Raw genomic sequence first — 21961 nt, forward strand, 5'->3', positions numbered from 1 at the left:
AAGATGGGATGTAAAAAAAAAACAACATTCCACAACCTATCTCTCAAGATCTTAATGTGCATTTTTTTGTCTCGAAGCCACAGAGGGAGCCTTTCCGACAGTTCATTTAGAAATGGACTGGAGAAAGTTGCAGGCTGTATGAGTCATAAGCTTTAATCCTTTGCATGCACCATTTAACATGCCAAAACTGAAAAGAAATGCTTTCAGAGTGAGAGCACAAATGACTCAATATTTGCCTGTGAAAACACAACAACCTAACAATTCCAAAGCGAGAGCGTCGCATTTACAACATGCTGCCTCTCCAGGTATCATAGGAACATGTGTGTCATCTGTGACCTCATTCTTTTTACGTCATTCATTGACATCAGCACCAAATGGATTATTATTTCTCAGTGGCCTGGCTGTTGTCTGCATAAAATCGTAACATTTGGTGCATGTTTGTATCCAAGGCACCTTTAGTCACATGGTGAAAGGACATGGACATGGCAACACAGGAGAATGGTGTTGTGCTTTCATCAATGACGGCATACATGGTCAGAATTTAGGTTAGAATATAGTCAGATGGTTCAACGTGTCACTGACTGGCAAGCATTTAAAGTAATACTGAATGAAAACAACACATTTCAAAGAAAAGACACAGTGGTGCTTTTGCTACTAGTATTACTACAACAACTAGCAGTACCTTTATCACTGCTAATACTAGCTGGTATTTTTTTATTTTAAATCCCTTATTAGTCCCACAGTGGGGAATTTTGTTCTCTGCATGTGACCCATCCCTAGTATATATAGGGAGCAGTGGGCTGCCCCTGAGAAGCACCCGGGGAGCAGTTAGAGGTTCAGTGTCTTGCTCAGGGACACTTCGGCACAGCACAAGTAGTAAAGGGGGATCGAACTGCCAACCTTGCGGTTGCCGGACAACCCTCTCCACAGTTGCCCCTATTGAGGCTCATGTGTGTCATGTGGCCCACCACAGCCTTGATAAGATATGACTTACTAAATGTGTCATTACTTTTAATATGCACTATTATCAGAGCTTATATAACACATGCAATTACAGTGATTGGCAATTTGCTTGAAATGTATTTTATTCACAGCTAAGGCTCATGAACACAGATTTGTCACTCGCACTAATGTAACAAACAGATAAACACACTACAAGCTGCCGAGACTGTTTTATCTCGCATTTCTCATATTTTCAGGTGTCAAATGACATCGAAAAAAGAAATACTGAATGTTAAAAATTGTCCCCTCGTCTGTCATCTGTTGGTTGCTGTGGTTTACTACAGACCCGACAACGGCTGATGACACTTTGTAGAGAAGGTCCCTTCACTGTGTGAGGAACAGGATTACTATAGGAGAGAACAAAACACACACAATCCCAATGTTAGAAATGTCATTATAAATCATAGGGTTTTGAATTACAGATGTATAATAGCTTAATTTAAAGTGACATGGTAACCAAATCCCAAAATCAACATGTTGTTTGTAAGATAGGTTAGGAATTTTATTATTTGGCGCATCGTGATTATCATACGGACATGCAAAACCAAGAAAAAACTATGCTAAAGAAATTCCTCTGTAATAAGCAACTGTTTGTGTCATCACTATAATACGATTTAAACTGTGAAAGAGAGTCATCCACGACTGTTAACAGAGAAGGGAAGAGTTTACCTGAACATGCTGTTGGGGTCCAGGGAGGCCAGCCAGTAGCTATAGGAATCAGGGTAGTAGTTACAAGTTCCCCTGCCATGACACTCGATGAAGGGCACTTGGCGGAAACTTTCCAGACATGAGCCAGGAGAAACCAGGGGCTGGGAGGAGCCCTCTGCTCCAGCACCCGTTTGCTAGAACGGATGAAGGTCAAGTTACATGGAAAATAGCATATGAGAAGAACCAGGTTGAAAAACCAAACAGAGACTTCTTTACCATGACAAATGAGTATCCAGTCCATAGTGACTCCCACTCTCGGGGACATTCAGGTGTCAGAGTTGTCTGGCTGTGGACGGCTATGACGTTGGAGGTGGTTTCACACACTGAGCACCTAAACCACACGTGCATACAGAAATTCACATTAAAACTGCCCAAAGTAATTGATATGTCTATGTCACTGTGTATATGTGTGCATGCTCCTGCCCCACCTGCTAATGTAGGAGGCCAGTGTATCCCCTGTGATGGAAGCCATGTTGGTAGGCATAGGAGTGTCAGTGGACAACCAGTAGGAGTAGTCGTTACGAGAAGCATAGCGGCAGTTACCCTCCGTGTCACAGAACAGGAAGGGCATGGTGGAGAAACGGGGGAGACAGCTTCCCATGGTGCCTGAGGGACGGCGTCACGAAATCAAGCAAACAGCAAAGACACAGGTTTATAAGATGCAGACTCTGCACAGTGTTTCTGTTCAGAAAAGGAAGGTTTCTGTGCTCTTACCAAGGTCCTGACCATGAGCTCTTTCGTTTCCGTTGATGAAGAGGAAGGAGTAACCAGAGTAGATGAGGCTGGTGCCACGAGGGCAGTCAGGGACACTTGTGCTCTGACTGTGTCTGGCTATCAGGAAACTGTCAACATAACCTGGACCACCTCTACCTGGCAACCCTGGACGACCCTTGTTGCCTGAGTCTCCAGATCTGCCTTCTGAACCTGCAGAGGAAACACTAATTAAAAACATTTTGGGGGGGTAGGGAGGTGTATTTCAGTCTTAGTCACTGCTAACACTCACTGTTGGACTGAGGAGTGTATTTTTAATATGGAACGTCACCAGGAGGGTGTGACACAAGGTTCAGGTCTTCCTCTAAATCCCTCACATGCCCAGTGATGTGGTCACATGTACTGTAGACAGGCATTACAGTGAATTCCTATAGTGTTTATCATGACATAACATCTGGTCTGCACACACAAACACACCTTTTAACCCACACACATGCACACACCTGGCAGTCCTGCTTGTCCTTTGTCTCCTTTGAGTCCAGTAAATCCAGGATGGCCATCTGGGCTGGAACCACGCTGGCCTTTGACTCCTGGCTGACCTGGGACAGACAGATTCAGAGTCACATGGTGCATCAATGCCCATCAAGGGACTGGTGTTGGAAATAAGCTTCAGCCATATACACATATGTAAAGCATTCCAGACTGTTTCAGCAATTGTCAAGGTGTCTCTGTTCTTGTCCCTTACAAATAGACAGAGAAAAAAACACAAGGACAGAAAAACAGCTTCATGGATGTGGCATGATATAGTTTTAACAAGCAATAGAAAATAGCACATCTTAAAAATCAATGCATAGATTGAGCTGAAATCTTATTTTGGACCTGGTTGGCCTGGTGGTCCTGATGGTCCAGTGTTCCCCGGGATTCCTCGATTGCCAGAAGGACCAGGTGAGCCAGGAGGTCCTGGTTCATATATCACCCTGACAAATGTTGGATCACCTTTTAAGCCTGTAGTGACACAGCAGGAGCATTTACAAAGCTATTTCCCAAAATACATAATACCTGTGTGCCACGGCTGATCTAGAATGAGTTAATGCCAGTATTGCAGAGGGACAACAGTTAACGTAATCAAGTGCTAGACAGGTAATCTGACGGTGATGGGTAGAGCATTGCATTTCTGCTGCGAGTCCTAACTGATGTCTGTTAAGATGTAGAAGTCTAATTAAGTCTGGAAGATAATCACAAGGTACAGTTGTATCCCTGGTTATTTTGAACAGTAGTAAGACAAACTTTTGCCGCACCAGGTCGTCCAGGAAAGCCTTTCATCCCAGGTGGACCAGGAGGGCCAGGGATGTATCCAGAGTCTCCCTCCACACCTAAAACACACAAGTCATGAATAGATTTTAAGGGAATTAACTTGCCCATCACACCCTATTGCATAAATCCCATTTTATTGGATATCACAGAAGAAAAGTGAAATGAATCCTCATAAATTAATTTTTCTCTGTCCACTTTGTTTTCTGTCCCATTTGTATTTCATCTCAGTTGTGTGAACATAAATCAATTGACGATTGTTACTCTTCTGTGGTGACAGATCTGGTGTTGTCTGGGGAAAAAATCATAGAGAATACCTAATCATAGGCTATAATTGAAATGATAAATTACCAGAGGGGCCATGGATTCCAGGAGGACCAGAATCACCTCTTGGTCCCGGGCCTCCAGGTCTGCCTCTTGGACCCTCGGGAGGCAAATGAAACAATGAAAGGTCAAAGATTAGACTTTTAGAAGAGCAGCAAGCTTTGGAAGACTTAGCTTCAGTTGTGATGCAACTGCAGATGGTGCTTAAAAGTAATCTCATCTTGGTTATTCTGTTGAAAGAAAAGGCACACTTTTTAAACAGATTCTCTATTTTTTAGTTTGTTTGAAAAGAAAATCACACCTCATTTGTTAAATACAAATATGAATGCATACAATTGGGCTTGAATCTTAATTCCCCTTTGAAAGACTCTTTTTCTCAAAAGATAAATGTTAGGCTCACTTACCGGTGGTCCTTGAGGGCCTGGATCTCCTCGTGGTCCACTATAGCCTGGGGCTCCTGTAAGACCTGGGCCCCCTCTGTCTCCTTTTAACCCCGGCACTGTGGGACCTGGAAGGCCAGGTAAGCCACGATAGCCTACATATACAGTAGGAAGGAGACAGTAATTTAATTATCATGAAAGTACAGATGTGACAACTGAGAACCAAACAAAGAAAATAAGGAACTAATAGGTCAAAATATATTTTGGTATTTTTTGTTTTCTACATTTTTAAAAGTATTATGAAGAAAATGGCTTCCCCAGAATATCAGGTTACATCCAATATATCATGCATAATAACCTCTTGAGTCCTGATATTCTCACCTGGGCCACCAGTATTGCCAGGATGACCGTGGTCTCCTTTTGACCCTGGAACACAAGCCCCTTCCCTTCCTGGTTGTCCTTTCCGACCAGAGACCCCAGTTGAACCTGGAAATCCTCTGTCTCCTATTGGTCCAGGACTCCCTGTGAGAGACAAGCCAGGGGGACCAGGGTTCCCGGGGGGACCTACAGTGTAAAAATACACAGATGTGCACGAATGTCAACAACAGTACTAATCAGCAGTGGAGAATGTAGGTTTGTTGGTTGGTCTCTATCTATATTGAAAGCATTTTTGTAAAGAATTAAGGTATTAGATCATAATTTTATCAGTTTATTTAGTCTAAACCACAATGATGCAAATAGTGATGAGCATGCGTTATACATGGGTATTTGGCATTTAACCTTAGAACATTTTAAGGTTTTTATGGAAATGTTCATGAGAAACATGTACACAACAGTCATCATATGGGCACTATCATTACACGTGGAGTGTAAAACCCTGACCATAAATCTGAGGTTTTTCTAGACCAGTGTCATGCTCAGTATAAAAATATATGACTGACACAATTTTGTAAAAGTCTTGAAAAGGATGATGTCATTTACCTGAGACTCACCTTGTTGACCTGTGTCACCACGCCTACCAGGTGTCCCTCCTATAATGTCTACAGAGGAGAGATGGAAGGAGAGGTGAGTTTTGGCAGTAGCCATGAAAGACATCTTTTTCTACAGGCCATACAAAAAATACAGACTATGATAATTGTAGGTGTGTAATATACAGGGTGTGCATGAGCTCATAGAGCCTTACAATACTTTTCATACAGGATTCCTCTTACTAGTGTCTCCTTTCTGCCCTGGGGGTCCAGGGATCCCATCCCGGCCCTGATTGCCTTTAGCACCTGGATAACTACCAGCACCTGGCAGACCTGGGTCACCTGAGGAAAACAGAAAAGAAAAAAAGGAAGGCTGAGGACAAAATTTCAAAGAAAGTACAAATGAAATAGAACAGTGAACAATACCGATACAAGTTCCTTGACTTTTAAAAATGACGAGAGTAAAGATTAGACTGTAGGCAGCACTTTAATAATGTGTTGTTCATTGATTTTGTAAAATGTAAGGGTTACTTTTTTAATATAATATTTATAATCAAGTACTTCTAAAGACACTTTACCGGCAGGTCCATTGGGTCCTGTCTGTCCTTTGTTTCCTGGAGGTCCATCTGAACCTTTAGGCCCTTGATAGCCTGGTGGACCTGGAAGAGCAGGGTGAGGGTCAGGAGAGGGGTGAGAGGTTAACCGATTATGAGCAAAACATTCAAAAATCATAAACTGCCTTATTTTCATAACCAGTAGTAACCATTTTGTCCATCAGGCCCTGGGTTTCCTTTGGCTCTACAGTTTCCTGGTAAACCTAGAGGTCCAATAGAACCAGGTTCCCCTTTCTGACCCTTCATCACATAAGTATTGGTTGATCCTGGTTCACCCTGAGAACAAGAAGAGCGACAAAGAGGAGAAGAGAGAGAAATCATCATTTTTATCTTATTTTACGACATTGTACTCTACAAAGACTTTCTACACCAGTGATTTGTACCTTTTGTCCTACTGGTCCAGGCCATCCATATCCATTGTAATTTGTCTCTCCATTAATGCCTTTGTTACCAGTTGGACCTGGTGCACCATCTGGACCTGGCCCTCCAGAGATTCCTTGATCTCCTTTTATTCCCTTTGGGCCTGTGAGGGTTAAAACAAAAGAGATATTTTTGGTAAGATACATTGAAAGAGACCTTGATATCTACAGCTACAGTACTGTACTGCTAGATTATTAAAAATATATATTTTACACCTATTTTGTGACCCTTTAATGGTAATCTAAATCTGCAAATGTAGAGCTATTTAGTAGTATTACTATACTTTAATTTGTGAGGTTACAGAATTTGTACAAAAGCAATCAGTGTGTATGGCCCTAAACTAAAGTTTAGGTCTTACCTAGAGGCCCTTTGACTCCTGGGTCTCCTGGAGCTCCAGCAGGTCCTCGACTTCCCTCTGAGAGAACTAGTCCACCAACACCTGGATCACCTGGAGGACCTGGACAGAAAAAGGCAGACAGCACAGATTCATTTTCAAAACTTGATGACTTGGTGAACCAAAATACAGTTACAATTAAATTAGTTACAAATGTGAAACTAAATTCAAACCTCTTTGTCCAGGACCCCCTAGTGCTCCAGCTATCCCTCTCCGCCCTTTTGGTCCAATACTTCCAGTATCTCCATTGGCACCAGATAGACCAGGGTAACCTGACAAAGTACAGATAGAGTTTTAGGCTATACTTATTAACAATATAACAGTAAGACTCACAAAGACATTTATGTCCTGAGGTACCAAAATCTGAAGTGGAGTTAAAAAAAAGATCTCTAAAAACATTTGAGTTATAATGGTTTGTGAAACAAATGTTAGCGGTTGTGGAATGATATTTTTATGGGAAAAATGTACTAAAGCTTACCTGGATTTCCAGGGTCCCCTGGGGGCCCAAAAGCGTCTATTGGTTGTGGTGATGCAAGACCTGGAGGACCTCTGAGACCTGGGTCGCCATTCATACCTGGAGGACCCCAGGAACCCCTGGCTCCATCTGGGCCGAGGGCACCTGGAAACAATCATGGGGGCATTGACTCCATCATACTGTAACTGTACACCTCACATACAACTACAACAAATCACCAACCATTGTTTCAGTTCAGACTCTAACTTTCTTAATCAATCTATATATGTTAAACATGTGTAGTTGATATATGGTAGAGTGATCTATTTGTATGTGAAGGTGTGTGTGTTTGCATTTGTGCTTTACCTAATTGGCCTGGTGGTCCTATAATTCCAGGCAACCCATCTGGTCCATATCCTGGTAACCCATCTGGTCCAGGGTCTCCTCTCAGTCCTGAGGAAATGCAAGTGAAAACAAGCTGTAAGTCGACAAATACATACAATATTCTACAATATAATAGATATAATGTTTGCTGATACATAATATGGTTAAGGCAGGGAATACCAAAAAAAAGTATGTGTATTAAACAATTAAACATCTTCAAAAGAGTGTTATAGCCTGTCAGAGAAATAATGCCGCATACCTGGTTGACCGGGCAGGCCGTTTTGTCCCGTGATCCCTTTTTGTCCAGTGAGCCCACGTGAACCTGGCACTGATGGCCCAAGAACACCAGGTTCACCGGGGACGCCAGGACGACCAAACCCTGGCAAACCTGGGTTCCCCTTCTCACCGGGGGAACCATTGGGTCCTGGAAGAGGGGAGACAGAGAGACAGAGCAAAATAGAGGTGGGGAGCAGAGGACAGTATGGAGGTAAGGGGATGGTGAAAAAGTCTTTATTCTGTCTAAATTTGTTGGACAGTGTTGAATTATGGGGAAGACATTTCCACATTTATTTTGTCCTTTTTTATCTTTCACCTTCTGCATCATTGCCCCTCTGGCGCTGTCAGATAAGCACATCACATGACTTCAATATGCACTGACCTGGATGTCCTGGATACCCATCTGGTCCTTGTGGTCCCCTTGGCCCAGGTAAATCACCTTTACATGAACCTTTATTACCAGGTAGTCCTTGGGGGCCTACAGAACCTTTGCTTCCTGTATGTAACATAGAATCAAGCACTTGATGTGTTTGTGTGAATATGTATGACTGAATGCACATGTGTCTGTGTTTGAACCATACAAGTATTTCTGTATGTCTGCTGGCTGCAGATTTATATCTCATTCATGATTACTGTACCCTTTTCTCCTGGAAAACCTGGATTTCCATGTACTCCTGGGTTCCCGGGTAGGCCAGGGATCCCAGGATCTCCTACGGGCCCCTGAGCTCCATCTTGTCCTGGCGCCCCAGGGAGCCCTGGGGGGCCACGGTATCCAGGCCCACTGTCACCCTGATGATCACAAATTTACAGCATAGTATTTATTTATTCCTATTGACACATTTCAATGTGTTTGCAGTATGGCATTGTTCTAGTGCTGTGCTATTTGTCTATCACGACTTTTCACTTTACTGTCAAACAGAGAAACAAATATCTGCATAGACGTCAGATGGAGCTGTCTGTGGTACTGAAACAGCTGTCTGTTCCTGTTGAGAGTCCTTAACAGGGGTGAACTTTTATTATACTCTATACATCTTTTATGGCAGCAAAAACTGCTACAAAGACACAAAATCAATTTTAAAAACCCAAATGAAATACGACGAACGTCTTTGATGTCCTGCAAATCTGTTACTTCCTCACTAAAGGTGGGTCTTTAGTGATGATTTTAATCTGCCCTACTAAATACAAGGTACAACCAATAAAGTCATGACACTTTTTTTAAACAATCTCACTTTTCTGCTTGTTCTTTTAAACCAAACTGATATTCTCTCCATAACAGACGTTAACACTTACCACTCTCATGTCTGTATAATATAAATTGAGCTACAGCCACGAGCCGGTTAGCTTAGCACAAACACCACCGGTAAAATAATACGCATAATACTGGTAGTCAGATTTTGTTGCCATTGGACAGAGCCAGGCTATAGTTGTTTACCGATTTCAAGTCTCTAAGATATACGACTACAGACTTTAGCTTCCTATTGACTGTTTAAAGATCTTCTCATCAAGCTCTCTGTCTAATCTCCCACAACAGAAATTACATCATATTCAGACAGATATCATTACAGGACCTTTGATATAACATGTCTTCTGTTTTTCATCTGCATGTGTATTACAGTGTAAACCCTGGAATCAGGTGTTAAAACAATATACCTTTAGTTTTACCTTTTACCTTGCTTTCACGTAAATGGCCAATAATGTACTTTATATATTCAATGCAGATGTATACCAATATATAATAGACTATATTAATGGCATATTTTGTTTGTGTCTCTGACCTTCAGTCCTGCAGGACCAGGAAGGCCTTGTGAACCTGGCCGACCAGGCAAGCCCCTCTCTGCAAAACCTGGGAGACCTGGTTGCCCCTTGTCACCTGAACAACACACACACACACACACACACACACACACACACACACACACACACACACACACACACACACACACATATACACACACACACACACACACACACACACACACACACACACCAATACATTGTATAGAATAGAAGAATCTTGAATTTGTTATCTGCGTGTTAGCACATGGATTACCTTTCTGTCCAGGGATCCCCGGCTTTCCAGGAAATGACACCTCACTACTTTCTCCTTTCTGTCCTCGAAAACCTGGTATTCCTGGGGTACCTGGTGCTCCGTGATGACCTGATGTTTGTTGGTAAGTATGAGACCCATTCATCCTTACGTTTATATATCCATCCGTTAATCAATCAGTCATACAGCTATGCTTACCTGGGCTTCCAGGTGAACCAGGCAGACCATTAAATCCAGGTGGTCCAGGAAATCCTATGGTGTGGATGTGGCTAGGTTCGCCTTTCTGGCCTACCAATGAAGGAGCAAGAGAAGATAGGATTCTATCTTGTCTGTTTATGTATAAGTGTCTGTCAAATTGTATATTGGTCAATGTGTTTCTTTACCAGGAATCCCAGGTTGCCCTGGCAGGCCAGGTACCCCAACATCTCCTGTACTTCCCAGAAGTCCAGCAGGCCCATATCCCTTTGGCCCAGGGTAGCCGACTGGTCCTGGTCTGCCTAAAGGCCCAGGTGGTCCTGGGAAACCACGGTCTCCCTCTGCACCATGGAAGGGATACTAGAGAGAAAACGGAGAATTTATTCGACAGCCACTACATAATCTGTTGGATTGGCTTGTGCACACGTCTAAGAATTTAAGAAATTTGAACTAATGGCAAAATATATGGCACATCAAGAGCAAGTCTGTCAAAACCATCTCACCGAATCCCCTGGAGGTCCTTGATCGCCCTTGCGACCAGGTAGTCCAGGAAACCCAGGGAGGCCATCTGCACCAGGTCTGCCAGGCTGTCCTGGGTCTCCTTCGTCTCCCTTTATCCCAGGACTGTTGTAGGAATATGAGTCTCCCTTTGGTCCTGGTGGGCCTTGAAATCCCATTTGACCAATAGGACCCTTCAGAGAAGAAATATTGTTTACAAGTGTTTGAAAAAAACCAAAGCAAAACAACAACAAACTACAGTGGAAACCCTGATCATGGTTACAGTGACAAACCGTTTATATGGATTAAAAAGCTCGGGACAGAATCATTCCTACAAATGCTCTTTAAAAAATGTGCTTATAGTAATCAAGTAGTCCGCTTACAGAGTTAATTTAGGGTCTTTTCATCATTTTTTTTTAACTTTACTCCCATGGCACTTTGCCTCGCAGTAACCCGTCTGCATCCGATTTACAATCTACTTTTTTTAGGACATGCTTTCTTACTGGTCTTCCAGGTAAGCCACTAGGTCCTGGGAAGCCTGGATCACCTTTAGCACCTGGTCCTTGATTATATCCTGAGCGACAGAAAGATATAGAATGTCTGCTCCAGTTTTAAACATTTCATACTCTCCAGTATTTCCAGTAAAACTTAAAAACACATTTGAATGTAGAAGAAGGACGGATTTGGTAGAATCTGTGTTATCTTGAAGTGAATGTATTTACCAGGGATGCCAGGTGGGCCTTGTGGACCCGGTGGTCCTGAGAATCCTGATCCGATACACTCATAACAGGACTCCCCCTTCTCTCCTGAACAAAGAATAACCATGGGAACATTTTTAGTGAGTCCCATTCATATTACACAATATTATGTTTGCGGAACGTTGTCTTTTTTTACTCTCTCTAGTCCATCAAAGGGCTGCATGAACTGCTGTGCATCAACAACTGCACATTATAGCCTAGCCTAGCCAAGCATAGCTTATTAACAAGAGGGAATTAGCAGGTCAGAAGACATTGAACAAATTAAATGGTGACAGTTAATTTCGGAATGATGCTTAGTTTCCCACCTTTCATTCCAAAAGAGCCATCATATCCCATGGGTCCAGGCATACCTCTTGTTCCCTTCATTCCTGGGAGACCTTTGGTAATCCTGTTAGCTACAAGCAAACATCAACAACACTCATCAGTCTGCTAGTTATGATGTCCCAGAATTGCCACATTTATTCCAAAAAGTGTTTTTCTTTCAGGTAAATGTTGGCTCATTTGTTCAACACAAACCTGACACGAATAAAATAAAGGTAATGTTTTTGTGGATTACTGTTAAAAGAACGGCAGACATTTTATCTTTACATATAAGAAAATATAGATGTCAAATGATCCCATGTAGACATTTGTGTCAACTAACTGCCCTCAGTCACAGCATAGAAGCCTATAGAATCGACGATTTAAAAAATGAAAGCTTTACTAAACAGAAAACATATAGTACTATCACACATGCAAGAAGTTTGTTGAGTTAATCAAGATATTTTAAATATCTACTGGTATTACTGAAAGTGGGAGAAATACCAGAAGTAGTATTATCAGTGGTAATAGAAGTAATAGTAGTTTAGGTTAAATAACTTAAAGACATTTACACATACTTCTGTCTTCAGGAGGTCCAGGTGGGCCCTGATCCCCGGGAGGCCCTTGATTCCCGTCATCCCCATCTGGACCTGGAAGATAAATGTCCCCAGGGTCCCCAGGGTCCCCTTTGGGGCCTGGAAACCCATTGGGACCACTAGGGCCTGGCACATAAATCCCAGATGAATGGCCTGTATATTGTAAAGTGAGAGACTGTAAGCAACATATTTAGGGAAACCAAAATCTCATTATACTGCACCTTTTAAATACAGTACAGAGTGATAGGGAGATAGAGAGATAGGATGAGAATAGCCTCTTCGCTACACACCTGGAGGTCCATCAGGTCCAGGGAATCCTTCAACACCTGAGAAAAGCATGGTAACTTGTGTTATTTCTGTATATGCAAGTCTGCTGAAAGCAAACATGTATTTTTAGAGTCGCTGTACTGATCATTTTAATGGGCTAATTATTACACAGCATTATGTTCATATACCTTGACGACCAGGGAGCCCAGATGAGCCTGGGAAACCCGGATCTCCGCGGTACCCTTTGAGTGGCTCAGTCACAGGGCCAAATATCTACAAACAAAAACCACAGGGGGCACATAGTGAAATCATAAATCATCAAGAATAGTGGGATTTACTTATGCTGTAGGACACACTTTTACTGAATATTAATTTCTAAAAAGTAGCATTGGAAACTGGTTTAAAATTACCATAAAGTTCAGGAGTACTCAGTAAAAAAATATCAAAATAAACTTACATCTCCAGGTGGACCACGGGGACCCCTATCTCCCTTTTCACCCTAAACATTGGAGTATACAATCAAAGGATGAGAATATAAAGCATACCAACCCATTAAAAGCTTATTTTTGGCACTAACAGATCACTGACCGTCCCTCCTGCTGTCCCTGGATATCCTGCATCACCTCTGGGGCCAGGCCATCCCTAAAAAAAACTATATTGTATTCAAACATAATGACTCTGCATACATATACACATTCATATGATTGTAGAACAGTACCTTAGATGATTGTCCAGGATCACCATCCTTCCCTGGCTTTCCCTGTAAGGACAATTGAGGACAGCAGTGAGGAATAGACAGGTTCTGCTTTCCGTGAAGAGATAGTTTACGTAGGGCCTCGGGCATCCTTTAATTCATTTCACTATCAAAAGTGTTGTTTTGTTTGCCATCACATGGCAGTAGTCATGAAAGCAATCAACAGCATGGATTGAGGGGCGGCCCCTCTTTCATTACATAGGGAGCGATGTGATTAGCAGGGGCCCCTCTCTTAAAAGCACCGTCTCAGTTCAGGTGCATGCCACGAGCTTTCAAAATAAAGAAATAAAATAATTTAAAAGAATGACAGTTTTGAATCTGCAGCTGAGACGTCCTTGCTGTCTTCATGTTAAATGAAAAAGAGAAAAATGTGGCGATACCATGTTGGCCCCTTTAGGTACGCTCTCAATATATTTGCAGGACAGGGCAAAGCTGTACCCTTCTCTCTTTTGTCCAAATAGTTCAACCCTTTCCCTTGTTTAGGAGCAGCCTTCATTGTAGCTGGGTGGGCAGAGGGTGTAGTGGTGATACTGTGGACTGAAGCTATATTGTAACACAATAAATTATGAAATGGTTAAGGCCATTACTTGATATAAAGTTGATGATACTATACTGTCATCGGCCTGGATTACAAACAACAAAATCAATAATCTTGCATAGCGGTGCTCAGACAATAACCTACTGCTAAAGGTCAGTAAAACCAAGAAGCTGATTGTTGATTTTAGAGAAAAGAAGGGAAGGACTCACAGCCCCAGTGGAGCTGAAGAGGACCAAGTGAACAGCTTTAAGTTGCTGGGGATCAGCATCACAAACAACCTGACATGGTCATCACACATCTCCATCCTGGTGAAGAAAGCTCATAAACGTAATTATTAAGGAAACTTGACTCCTGACTAGAAACATGACAGACTGTTATGGGATGTGCATGGCCCAGAATAGGAGGGCTCAACAGCGGGTGATTAAACCGGCTCAGTACATCATTGGCACCCATCTACTGAGCATCAGTGATGTTGGTGACCTGAAACACCTAGGAGGTGTCCGCGCTTCTCGAGCGATCTCGTGACATTGTGAGAATCCAGGTGCAAGGTAACCTGCGAAGAGCCCAAAGGATATTAAAAGTCAATACCAACCTCAGCAACAGCCTGCTCAGCCTGCTGCCATCTGGCAAGCGTTACAAAAGTATCAGCTGTTGTACCACCAGATTTCAGAGCAGCTCATTTCCTCAGAATATGAGACTCCTAAATTCATCCTCCAACCTCCACTGATAATACATTTTTTTTTTATGTAGCAAAATGTGACTACAAACTGCCTTTCATTGCACAACCCTATTGTACAATAACAATAAAAAAAAACCTTGTAATCTTGATCACACCTGCACACACTAAAATGAGCTTTAAATTATTCACGAAGCCATTCACTTGGCAACATAAATCACAAGTAAACACGCGTATAACTTTACATGCTAACAAGCAAACACCCGGTTGGCTGAGTGCCTCCCTACACCACTGTTTATCCTCCAGGTGTTGCTCATTAATACATTTAACTGACAGAGGAACAATGAGTAAGGGTCTGGTTTCTTTTTTGTTGTTATCCCTTTTCTTGTGTCGCAATGGGGCAAATCACATTGAGTTTAATGCTGCATTACTGCCCCCTGCTGGTCATCCTCTTTCTCAGGCTGTTCCCAAAGTGTTACTGGTGGCCCTTCAATGCAAAATGATGCGGTGAATCATCTCATCTTTGTGGGGAGAAAGATATGGTGCAGCAGTCGAATAACAAACCAAATATCTGTTTTTGGACACCACTACATTTGCATATGCACAATCGGAAAGGGAGGCCTAAATGCGAGGTGGAATGGAATAAATAGTATGTAGTATCTTACTTCTGGACCCTCCAGTCCTCTGTCTCCCTTTGCTCCTTTGGTGTAATAGCCATAATCTGGGTCTCCCTGAGAACAGATTGAAAGGAGGACAGGGATCCGAGAGATAAATACACAGCACCAACAAGGCAGAACAAACATCTAAATGGAGATCTAAAAAATCAAAGCTCTAAAAATGGCATTCATTTGGTATAAACTTACTGATTCACCCTTGCATCCTTTTATTCCTATGTCTCCTTTGTCTCCTTTTGCACCCTGTATAAGACATAAACCTCAGGTTATGGTTCATTAGTTGCAAACTAATTGCCTACCAGTCAGTCCAACATTTTGATCCTGAATAGACCAATACATTTCATTAACTATAATTAAAACATGACAATGAAATTTACTGAGCACATTGATGTTGCTGCGAGAATGAGTCCTTCCGTTTTGGACACCCTGGAGCTTTTTCTCTTACACCCCTATCAGGTCACCATATCAGCAGCATCCCTATCAGATCTTTTCCTTTTTCTTCCTTTTACTTCTTCCATTTTCATGAAAGAGAAATTAGCCCATCTGGCCAGTATTGTGAATTTTGACTAATAGAATTTAAAAGCTTGCTGTTCTCACAGCCCCTGCAAAATGTGGAAACTGCTCCAGTTTGTGGAGTGTGACACCATTAGGCTTAGTGCACTTTCTATGTCTCAAATGGACTATATAGGCACATTCAAGACAGTGCAAGGTTGCTGCTATACCATATTGGAAAACCACACCCTGGAATATATAATATATCAATGCTGCTGATTTCACCTCAGTCTTATACTGTACCTTTAACACGAGACTCTCAGTGAAAAACTCCTTGATCCGACCCGGTGAACCCGGTGGGCCTCGTGGTCCCGGTCTCCCCTATATTAAGCAAATTGAGACCTTAAACATAAATAAGATATAATGCACACAGAAAATGTCATCATCGCGTTATTGAAATGGTCAGAGGTAAATAAACACAATGCTACATCCTCTCCTCTTTAAGTGAATGAACCCTCGATACTGTAACAGTGTTTCTAAAAAATAAATTACCTGTGGTCCACGAGGTCCTGGGATAGCGCCTATGCCTTCTTGACCCTGTAGGATGGGAAAGCAGTTGTAATTTGTTTATATAACTAACCTGTTCTCTCAGTCTTTCTCAGAAACTCACATTTTTCCCCCAGTTTGGTTTTGGTCAGGCTCCCACGTTTGTTGATACAGAATCGTACAGATGGGTTTCGACTGCCCCTCCTCTAATACACTACATCCTATCACCACCATTTTCACCGTGTGAAAAGAGTCGTATCACATGTAGATGTCCACACTACATTCCAAAATACTGCCCTGCCAAGGAACAAGCACTGTAATCACTAAAACAACAGCCAGGAAATGTTTTCTACTTTCCCAAGTAGTGTGAACACTGCTTACTATGATAATTGAAGACAAAACAAAAAAGTCCAGCTGCGGTTTTCCACTGCGACACCCAGTAAATACTTAGACTCATTATCACAAGTATAAGCTGTCAAACACATACATATTTTAAGTATTCATCATTATATTTGTAAGCATTACCTTCGATCCTGGATACCCAGAACGACCAGGAAACCCCTGTTCATAAAGAATGCAGTTATGCCAAACATCACACAATAAATATTCCAGAGTGCCAGATGTACTTTGTGCAAGGCAACCCAAAAAACGTTACTCACGACAGAGCCCCGTGGTCCAGCGTCCCCTGGTAGTCCATCCTCTCCAAGGAAACCTGGATTTCCCTAAAATATACATAAATATAGAAAAAAAAATCAAATCTAGTATTACTTTTTATACCTCTACTTTTTGGAAAATGTCTTTAACTGTGATTGAAAATATTATAGAAACAGAACTCCATTAATATTAATGTAATTTCAAATAGTTACCCGCTCTCCGTTCCTCCCTGGTGGCCCAGGTGACCCTGGTATTGCATTCACCGATACCCGCGATTCACCCTGTGAAATAAAGGAAGTCAGTTTATTTAATATTTTGTTGTTAAAACTCCTGAATTTAGTGTTACAATACTTGATGATTACAGGTATGTAGTAGTACTGCATGGAATATGTAATAATTCTTCAGAGTTGCGTGTTGTAGTTCACAGTTGGGCTCTGCAGGATTGATCTTTATGTATCTGGGCACTTGAACGAGGGGCTGCCAGGACTTGTACAACAGTAGTTACGGTATAGTACTGTTTGTGATGCCATAGGTGAAATTAAAGCACTTTTGATCCAGTTCATAGTGCAAAATCAAATTTAACATATACGGTAGAATTACAGCTTATTTATGGATCATAATGCTCTCAAGAAAACGAACTTTCTGATGTAGTACGTCTATAATGTTCACTCTAGTAACACTAAATGAAAAGTATTTGTCCTGAAAATTAGATTTGAGAATGAACACATTTCTTGCTGTAAATAAAAGTGGAAGGATGGACTTGATAGAAGGAACAAAACAAAGAAAAATCTTTAAACAAGTTATTGGTCTCACATGGACTACAGACAAAATGAGCTCTGGGAGCTTGGGGAGGCAGAGAGGGCGCGTGCTACTGCAGCATCATGTTTTTCTTGGTGCATCAGGATCCTGCTAATAAACGTCTTGAAAGGCAGTAATTGCTGAGTGATTCTGCAGTTCTGCTCTTCCCAAATACAAAAAGTACTAAACAGCTGACCGTGGGTGGCGCAGCATACATTTTATTACCTTAGGTCCAGGCAGGCCAGGTGGACCCTGTAAAGTAAAGATAAAGCTGAGGGAACAAACAGTTCACATATTCCTTGATGGTTCATTGTACAGCACTAAGCAAAACACTGAAGTTGTTAAGAGGAGTAACAAATCAAAACACTGTATCTGATTACAAAATAATTAAACATAACATAAAGAACTTACTACACTTCCATCGATGCCAAGGACACCAGGAATACCAGGAGGTCCCTCTTCTCCCTAAAAGCATAATGTGTTCAAAGTATGCAAAAACTGGTTCAAACTGGTGCAAAAACTGGTTCATGTTTGTGTAAGAAGAAAGCGTACTTGAAAAGCCCTCTACTCAAAGCTCCGCAATGCGAGCATCTGATAAATGAGCTAAAACTATCACATGAAAGAAATACTAAAATATGAAATATTTTCTCACATCAGTTCCATTGCAGCCGTGGACCCCTGCGGGTCCTGGAGGCCCTTGTAGACCTGGGATGCCCTGTAAGAGCATAATCAGCGGAAGTTTAAAAAAAAAAAAGTAACAAGCATCTATAAACATATAGAACATGCATATAGAACATGCACTTGATGAAATCAGAAGATGAACAGAGTGAAACTGATGGAGGAGAGAGTAAGATACCTCACCGGTAAACCATGAGACCCAGCAAACCCTTCTTTGCCCTCAGGTCCCTGTTATGACAGTAACAAAACCAGTAAACATTGTAAAAGGCGCTCAGGAGCTATAGAAGGGAAACCTTGTCTACCACTATTGCACTTTGTACACATACCAGGGTTCCCACACATTTTTTATGGACATCATTTAAAAACTTTCTCCTAACTTTTCCAGGTTTTCAATGAAGGCGGGAACCCTGATATACATATTATACACAAGCCATTTTAAACATAACTCAATTTTCCCACACTGAGACCAGATCATATATACACCCAAAAAGACACAAGCTTGGATAACACAGTTATGTTACCGGATCGCCTTTTGGCCCCTCCCGTCCATCAGGCCCAGTGTTGCCCTGTCAAAGACAGAAACCTATAATTAATCTTCGTGATCTGGTAAGATGGAGTACAAGCACAACTAAAAGTGATGTCTAGGTACACAAGAAGAAAGTGTAATTCAACACAGTCGATACGCAATTTGAGTCAAGGTTGCCCTCTGACCACAGCGTTGGATTGGAAGATATACATGTTATACAGAAGGAGCTACAAGAGCTCGGCTGAAATTCTACCTTTGGTCCCAAAGGCCCAGGATGACCATCTGATCCACGATGGCCCTCTGGCCCTGAGGGACCTGGAACTCCTGGAAAACCTTTGTCTCCCTGTGAGTATATGTGAAAGAAAGAGAAAGAGAGACAGAGAGAGAGAGAGAGAGAGAGAGAGAGAGAGAGAGAGAGAGAGAGAGAGAGAGAGAGAGGGAGAAAATCACAAGTTTCTGTGTTTTTTAGCTGATCATGGTTGAAAATATAAGCTTTTTTACTCCTAAGTTTCCAAATATTGCTACTGGAAACAAACATATAACAGCAAACACTAAATATATAGATGAAATTGTTGTTTTTGTATTGAAAGACCTGTTAAACACTTTGTGGGTGATGCTTTTGACAGTGATTTTTAACAAAGTGATAATGAAAACAATCACTATTGAAGGTCAATAAACAAATGTTGTAAATATTACAGATACGTAGTCTTGAGTTGTTTAGCTGGACACATGAAAATAGACACATTGTATGTTTATTTTCTCTTTGCCATGAATTTCAAATATACAGATTTGAAAGAAGGATTTTTACCATTACTGAGGTAGAGCAGCATTAGACTAAAGAGGTTTCATGTGTTCTGCTCTCTCTGCTTTCAGCTCACTGCAGGTTGATTAAAAATGAAACAGCTGGTCTCTCTTGAAAAGGCTAAAATAATTATAAGGATTGTTGACACACACTAAAAAAAGGCTTTTAATGCTTTTTTCAACTAAGGTCTATCAAGACTCTGCACCTGATGTGACTGTATAGCACCGGGCAGCTGCACCTGAGGCGTTTTGATTGTGACAAATTGCTGTACAGTGTGGTGTTTTAGTGCAACGTTGAGACTTGACAGTCGCACAGGTGCGTAAATCTGTGAGATCTGCTTTACAGATGATAAATGAATCATATCTAAGTGGTAGTGGTAACAAATACAATAGGCCTTTTTCACAAAAGACATGTTGACGTCAGTCAGTAGGAAATGCAAAGTAAAAAAAAGTCACTCAGATTTGATAATATAGTCAAATCAAATAATAATAGTAAACCCCAGTGTTAATGAATTTTACAAGTGTGTTACACAGACAATAGACGATCCACTCACCCTGCTGCCTTTCACTCCATCACAGCGGCACCTTGATTTCCCATTGCACACACACTAAAAAAGAAGAAATTGTAACAGTGTTCGATATGTATTGTGTAGGTGTCGAATTAATTTGAATTTGTATCCATTTAGAAAGCAGTGGTTCCCAAATGTTTACAGTCATGCCCCCCTTTTGGAAGAAATCCATGCTTCCCCATACCACTGTAAACCAATTTCATTTATATCAACCGTAAACAATATTGTGAAAACTGATAACAAAAGGAGTCAAGTTTAATGGCTCTATATCCCACAGGAGGGTCCACCCCACAGGTGTGTTGCACAAACATTGTGTCGATCGAGAATGTGTTATTTGTTATTTTGCGCAGTGAAGAGAGTTTACTTTGGGAGGATTTGTGGAGGATTCACGAAAGCAATTTTCCAAAGCACTCATAATTCTGTGAGGAGGTGTAAAGGCTTACACCTCCTCACAGTGGAATTTAAAGGCTGTAAACGTTTCTGCTTATCAGCAGAGGAAAGGTTTCAGAGAAGAAGAGACTCAAAATGTTGAGCTACAGTAATAAAATACAGTTAAATGAATGTCTCTGCTAACTTTTCTGGCGCTGTTAGGCCTCTTTTGCTTAATTTCCCACTACCATATCCTGTCCTTTTTCCATAAAAAGGCCCACCAACATAGCACAGTGAAGTGAATACTGTAAACAATGAAGTAGATGCACAAACAGACTGCAAAAAAAAAAACCTGCATCTCTTCAGGATAAGAGATGTTTGAAGTTAAGCACAGACATTACAGTTACAAACAGATCACAGCCTTGTATATGTGAGTTGAGGCTGTGTAGAACGAATGGCGCTCACACAGGAAACACACAGGGAACATACTGTTACAGAATGATGCTGCTCTCCTATAAACAGTGATTCGGTGGATTTTTGTGTGAGACCTCGGAGAGCTTCAGTTATACTAAACAGCATCAATCTAAAAAAACTTAAAATGTGTGCGATGCATTGCTTAAAAGGGAAAGTTGAAATAAAACAGTTATAATAAAAGCTGAGTGGTAAAGACACTGCTTAGTTTTTCTTGAACAAAGCTCACTGATAAAAGTTTGCAGATAAACCATTGTAGCTCAGCAGCTAATCAAATCTCTACAGTCTAATATGGAAAATGATTACAGGACAGGATTACGAGAGAGGCTGTGTCTCCGGTGTGTACTGTGTGAAATAAAAGCACTACTGGAAAAAAAACTGTACAATTCAGTGTTTGCATTGCAATACCTATGCAGATAGGAGTCTGTGATGTTTGCTAAATCAAATCACATCTCTTGACAATTTTGTGTCAATGAGAAAAGAAAAATCTCTTACATTTTTAGCAACAGTGCCCATCAGCATCACAGCAAACAGGATGAGAGGAACTCCCAACATTGGCCTTCCCATGGCTCTGTTCTTGCTCCAGTTACCGCAGACACCGCGGCGGTGTTGAAATGTCTTTTTTCAGCGTCCTCCTCAGCAACCACCCTTCACATTACACCCATCCCCTGCTGTACTGTGGGTGATATTAGGTCATGGCTTCAGTTAAATCGAAGTTCTCCGTCTGGGTTGAAGCGCCTTGATGGACAGAACAGCCCAGAGAACTTGTTTAGCTTGGTCCTGAGGAGGGGGGTGGTCTCAGCTCACT

At 41.6% G+C, this 21961-nt stretch overlaps 1 protein-coding gene across 1 annotated transcript; it reads right to left on the reverse strand.

Moving 5' to 3' along the window:
• Positions 1-929: 929 nt before the first annotated feature.
• LOC137892772 (collagen alpha-1(IV) chain-like) lies at positions 930-21863 on the reverse strand. Its single transcript, XM_068738143.1, has 52 exons — positions 21649-21863; positions 20299-20352; positions 19197-19286; positions 18939-18983; positions 18601-18645; positions 18392-18454; positions 18151-18204; positions 17965-17991; positions 17154-17222; positions 16947-17009; positions 16813-16848; positions 16294-16338; positions 16045-16122; positions 15439-15492; positions 15241-15306; positions 13326-13367; positions 13196-13249; positions 13065-13106; positions 12796-12880; positions 12631-12666; positions 12323-12493; positions 11750-11839; positions 11409-11492; positions 11190-11260; positions 10692-10880; positions 10377-10548; positions 10192-10281; positions 9997-10104; positions 9722-9816; positions 8585-8735; positions 8329-8442; positions 7930-8094; positions 7653-7739; positions 7311-7451; positions 7006-7104; positions 6797-6895; positions 6402-6541; positions 6168-6294; positions 5983-6063; positions 5648-5746; positions 5429-5476; positions 4818-5000; positions 4461-4591; positions 4084-4156; positions 3720-3794; positions 3301-3426; positions 2925-3020; positions 2425-2634; positions 2139-2316; positions 1927-2041; positions 1672-1844; positions 930-1349 (listed from the first exon to the last, which is right to left on the reverse strand). The coding sequence occupies exons 1-52, from the start codon at positions 21718-21720 to the stop codon at positions 1235-1237; spliced, it is 5016 nt and encodes a 1671-aa protein (XP_068594244.1). The 5' UTR covers positions 21721-21863; the 3' UTR covers positions 930-1234.
• Between the last annotated feature and the right edge of the window lie 98 nt (positions 21864-21961).

The sequence above is a fragment of the Cebidichthys violaceus genome, unplaced genomic scaffold (assembly GCF_023349555.1).
Source record: "Cebidichthys violaceus isolate CVI_PGR_0920_01 unplaced genomic scaffold, fCebVio1.0.p SCAF_8, whole genome shotgun sequence".
In the NCBI taxonomy this organism is placed as follows: Eukaryota; Metazoa; Chordata; class Actinopteri; order Perciformes; family Stichaeidae; genus Cebidichthys; species Cebidichthys violaceus.

Coding starts and splice junctions, on each gene's coding strand:
- LOC137892772 (XM_068738143.1), bottom strand. CDS start 21,720: ATGGGAAGGCCAATGTTGGGAGTTCCTCTCATCCTGTTTGCTGTGATG. Junction 17,223..17,964: donor CTGGCCTGCCTGGACCTAAG/GTAATAAAATGT, acceptor TTTATTTCACAG/GGTGAATCGCGGGTATCGGT. Junction 13,250..13,325: donor ATCCTGGACAATCATCTAAG/GTACTGTTCTAC, acceptor AGTTTTTTTTAG/GGATGGCCTGGCCCCAGAGG.